We start from the raw sequence: 4839 nt of genomic DNA, 5'->3' as shown, positions 1-4839 counted from the left end.
TGGTATATATGTAATTCTGTAATAAGGGAATAATTTTGAGTTTCAACTTTTAAACTAAACATAACTTAATGTCATTAGGGAGGGATACCAAAGTAATGTTTTCAAATGGAGGGGGTTCTTGGGCAATTCAAATAAAACATAAAGGTGGTCACTATAATTTACTCAAACAAAAATCTTTAAAAAATTAGGAACTAAACAAATAGTAACCCTAAATATTTATATATTATAAGTTATGAATTAATTAAAAATTACTTTAAATATAATTTTCAAAAAAAGTATTAAAAAATCAATAATTTTAAAATATATATTTTTTAAAACATGAATGCTTTGTAATTAAATTGGCTAAAAATGTTTTGTAATTATATTAAATTCTTAAAACAAACAACCGCCTCCTTGAATATTTTTGTTTTTTTTGAAATTTTTGAAAGGAGGTTGACATGCTAGTTGGGAACTGCGTGACCATTTCCCTTGCTTTTGGTTAGGGTTTCCAGAGTTTTCCAACTTATCAATCCACACAACTTCATTCATTCAGAGAAAGAACAAAAATGATCGAGCTGTTCCTGTCGGAACCGAATTGGAACGACGTCGTAAACGACGACGATTCAACTCGTTCGAGAATCTCCATTCTCAACGACTTGGAAACCGTTATTTGGTCTACGGTGGGTCGCTCCGAGGCGCGGTTGTGGCTCTGCAACACTGTCGCGGGATTGAACTGCGTAACTTCCCTCGATCAGCGTGACCTGTTTCGGAATTTGCTCAGAACCAGTGGGGTGAAGCGGGATTTGGCCTCTCAGCTCCTGCATTTGATGTTCGACACGGCGCCGCACAAACCAGGTTCCGTTTTGGCGAGGAGGAGTCACGTGCTCAATAAATTTTTTCAAGGTTAGTTTCGTTTGCTCATTCTTTGTTTTTTGGTTTATTTCTTCTGTGTAGGTTGGTAGGTTTTAAATTGCTGTCGCGGTAGATTTTAAAATAGAGGGAAAATGGTGCATTTGTGATGTGAAGTCGATAGAGAGATTGAATTGTTGGATATTTGAAGGATTAAATCAACAAAATTGATGAAAAATGCATTATGGGGTGAAAATTGGGTGTTACTCCTTTATTCTACTCTCTTGTTTGTTCATGCTTGCATTGTAGGTTGTTTATAGTGATATATTGTTTCTCTCTGTTTCAAAACAGTGTAATATTTGTTGATTTCACCTTGTGGTGATTGTTGAACGGTTTCTGGTTGAACTTTATTTATATGTGTTGGGTGCTGTGATTTTCATTAAATTGGACTTTACTTACTATGATATGTGAATTTGTGATGATAGCGAAACAATTGTGTGTAGCAGCTGTCCATTTTGTTGAACTTGTTTTGTGGGTTTGATTGCTTATGCAGGTAATCCTAAGCGTGTATTGCAGTGGTTTTCCTGCTCTTCCTCTGGAGGTGGACTAGAGCAGGGGAAAGGTTTCAGGGCACTGTCCCAATTTGCGTTTAAAAATAGGGATATTTGTTGGGAGGAGCTGGAGTGGAAAGGAAAGCATGGACAGTCACCAGCAGTGGTTGCTACAAAGCCCCACTATTTTCTTGATTTGGACGTCCTGCAAACTGTGGAAAATTTTCTCGAAAATGTGCCTGAATTTTGGTCATCTGAAGAGTTTGCTGAGTCAGTCAAGGATGGCGATATTTTTTTCGTTGATAGGTCATTCTTTGTGCGTTATTTCATTAATTTAATGTATAAAGAGGAATTCAGAGATGTATGGGATGTTGTAAACGAATTCCTCATGCAGCAGGCCTTTTCCTCTTTGTGTGGGCGTCTTCTTATTACTCTTGAAGACCAGGACTTATGCCACTTTGTGGAATCGCTTTGTAAATCTCTCGGCCCAAAATTGGAACTTAAACATTTCAATGATGTCTCTAATTTGTTTGTGATTGTACTTTTTAAGTGTGGTTCTTATGGATCTATTGACCAGTTACTGCTGTTTAATGCTGTGATGACTCAGGGGAGGCAGCTTCTTCGCCTTTTACGTGATGAAGAGGCTTGGGAGACACAAGAAAAAATCAATGAAATTGTGTCAAAGATGTCTGCAATCCCAAACAATCCTAATAGCTTGACCCCAATCTTCAAGAGCAAATATAAGATGAAAATTATAGAAGTGATAAAGTATTTGGGACTTCTGTCATGGCTTCTTTACTATAGACTGTCAAAAGAATGCCAGACCCCTGAGTCCTGGGAGTCTGTATTTATGAATAATCAAATTGGTTTCCGTAACTCTAATAAACATGCATTGTCAGATGAGGATGGTCCATCAGAAGAAGATTGTTCAGTTAGAGTAAAAGGTAGGAGAAAAAAAAAGGCTAGAAAGAAGAGGAGGACCTATGACCGCCATGATGATGGTGATGACGAGCTACTAGATTATGATTCTGCAAGCCAGAAGTTGGTTTTTCCGTCAAATACTAGAAGTTGGTTGCTTTCAACTGATGGGTACTCTTCAGCTTGGAGCAGTGTAAGTTCCATATCTTTGAATTAACTGTTAGGCTGATTAAACTTTAGTGGACAGAATCATATTTGCAGCGTTTGTGGCAGAAAACTCTTTGATTTTGTTCATAATAATTCATCCAATGGATGAGATTTACATTGCCAGAAAAAGCAGGATTCACCTTAGTAGGTGAATTTGAAGCTGTGATTATGGACATAGAATTGCATGATTACATTCAAATTAGGAAAAAAAAATGATTGTGCCTGATATATGTTTTGATTGCTAAAATCTGCTGAATAGCTGCATTGAATATTAGTCATTGATTCAAGGAAGCACACTCATTTCAAAATAGTAACCATATTGTGTCATATTTCTGCCGGCTACAGGCTGCTTCTTGAACACTTTGAATACTCCCAACTGCATTTTATAATTTTTCTTTTTACTTTTTTTCGTTTAAATTTTTGCATCAACGCAGATGAAAATATCACAATAATTAGATAAATTGTAGCATCTTACAATGACTATAATGAGTCATGACTCATTCATTTTTAAAGTGTCAATTCTCTCTTGTGATTAATGATTTGTCTTTTATATTAATTTTACACATTGTTTAATAAACATGTTGTATCCTTTGATTTTTATGATTTATCTTATCCCTATGTTTGTGTTGTACCATATTTATGTCACTTGTCTTATTTAACCATGGCTTTTAGTTTATATACATCAATTAATTTGTCTCTTTTGACTACCTTGGTTTTCAAATATGATTAGCCTTGCATTTAATTAGTTTAATTGCTATAGATAATTTGGTTATTATTTGTAAAATAGTTACTGTTTGATTTAAGGATTTTATCTTTCTTTTGATTACCAGTGCTCAAATATCATTTTGAGCTGATAAATATGCTCCTCTCCATCCAATTTGTGGTCCCTTGTATTATTTTTAAAGCTTTAATTTTTGAATCATTTCACCTTTTTTTATTTGAACTGACTTCTTGTTGAAGGATATGTAGAAAATTTATAGCTCTTGATAAAGGTGAAATAAACTGGCACTCTACTGTTACACTGATTTTATAGTTACTTCTTTTTCTAGGTAGATTTACCTGAGTACCTTCATAGACATTGCTTGTCTAGATGGATGACATGGCTTTTTGAAAAATGAGATTGTAGTCCGCTTCTATGGGTCCACCAAAGAGATGTGTCATCATCATTTCCAAACTGTTGGGATGGCAAGACCAATCATCCATCGATTTGGTATTTTCCACTCGGTTCATGTAAAGCATGCTGTGACTGTTGAATCTGCTGTTGGCTATTGCCGGTGATCTGGAAAACTTTGTACTTCATTTTGAAGATTTTTACAAACAAAAACTGGACTTGCTGGGGAAGGAAAGATCTGAAAAATAACTTGAAATGCCAGCCTAGGAACTCCCTCAAAGTCATTAAACCTGGAGTTCATTGTGAAGATCGGGAAGTGATAAAAGCTTTGCTAATTTACTTTGTAGACTGTTACCATCATGATTGGCAGCATGGGTTGTCATACATTTGCTCTGAATTTCTCTATAACACATCAGTGTAGCTTCCAACGGTGACATGATCATTCAGAATTGCTATGGAGCATGCTCGGGCTAGGGTATAGTACTCAAGCCCTTGCTAATTTTCTAACGGCATATTACATCTAATTGTATTTATATTGTGTACCACAATTTATAGCATCTTATTTGCTGATAGAGACGGGGATGCATGCTCGTTATCATAAGTTTTCTTTCAATTTAACGTGTTTTTGTCACTTCGTGAAGCAAACAATGGACTTGGGGGGACTTGATTTCTTGAACAAAATTGTATGTTTCATGCAACGTAGGGAAAGAAACTCAAGGGAATATACTGTGTAATGTTGTTGGATATTATTTGCACAACCAATATCTTCAATATCTCCCTGATTTATATTTTTCTTAAACCCATGATGTGTCACACAGGTTTGTTAAAAATGTATCGATGTTTTATGAATATAGAATAGTTTTTTTTTTTTGGCCGGCTTGAGTAAAAAATAGTATCTCAAGTATGTTTTTATTTTCTACAAAATACTCAAATTTTTGGTTCTCACAGTTTTAAAGTTTTCAAACTGGTCCTTGTACAAAGTTAATTTCTTTTCAATGTATACCTGTTAAACAAGATTCACGTTCTTCCACAGGACCACAACGCAGTTTAAGAACAACCACAGGTAGTTGAGAAAACAACTTTGCTTGAATTTCGTCCTTGTATTAGCATGTTTGGATTATATGGTTAGCTCCTTTCTATAAGTACTTTCAGACAGAGCATACGGTGCATGTTTCAATGCACATCCAACGGGCCAACACAATTTTGAGGCTTGCGAACGCTTAC

At 35.4% G+C, this 4839-nt stretch overlaps 1 protein-coding gene across 3 annotated transcripts; it reads left to right on the top strand.

The window, feature by feature from the left end:
* Window positions 1–395: 395 nt before the first annotated feature.
* Window positions 396–4361, top strand: LOC100812984 (uncharacterized). 3 transcript variants are annotated; one of them, XM_006599149.4, is made up of 3 exons: window positions 396–882; window positions 1382–2490; window positions 3538–4361. In XM_006599149.4, the coding sequence occupies exons 1-3, from the start codon at window positions 546–548 to the stop codon at window positions 3565–3567; spliced, it is 1476 nt and encodes a 491-aa protein (XP_006599212.1). In that variant the 5' UTR covers window positions 396–545; the 3' UTR covers window positions 3568–4361. The 3 variants fall into 3 exon arrangements, with proteins under 3 accessions (XP_006599212.1, XP_006599211.1, XP_003548712.1); XM_006599148.4 differs by having other exon boundaries at window positions 416–882; window positions 3558–4361; XM_003548664.4 differs by having other exon boundaries at window positions 416–882; window positions 3554–4361.
* The last annotated feature ends 478 nt before the right edge of the window (window positions 4362–4839 follow it).

Source organism: Glycine max, chromosome 16 (genome assembly GCF_000004515.6).
Source record: "Glycine max cultivar Williams 82 chromosome 16, Glycine_max_v4.0, whole genome shotgun sequence".
NCBI classification, from domain to species: domain Eukaryota; kingdom Viridiplantae; phylum Streptophyta; class Magnoliopsida; order Fabales; family Fabaceae; genus Glycine; species Glycine max.
The sequence above is the reverse complement of the archived record's forward strand: the minus strand, read 5'-3'. Positions and strand labels throughout refer to the sequence as shown.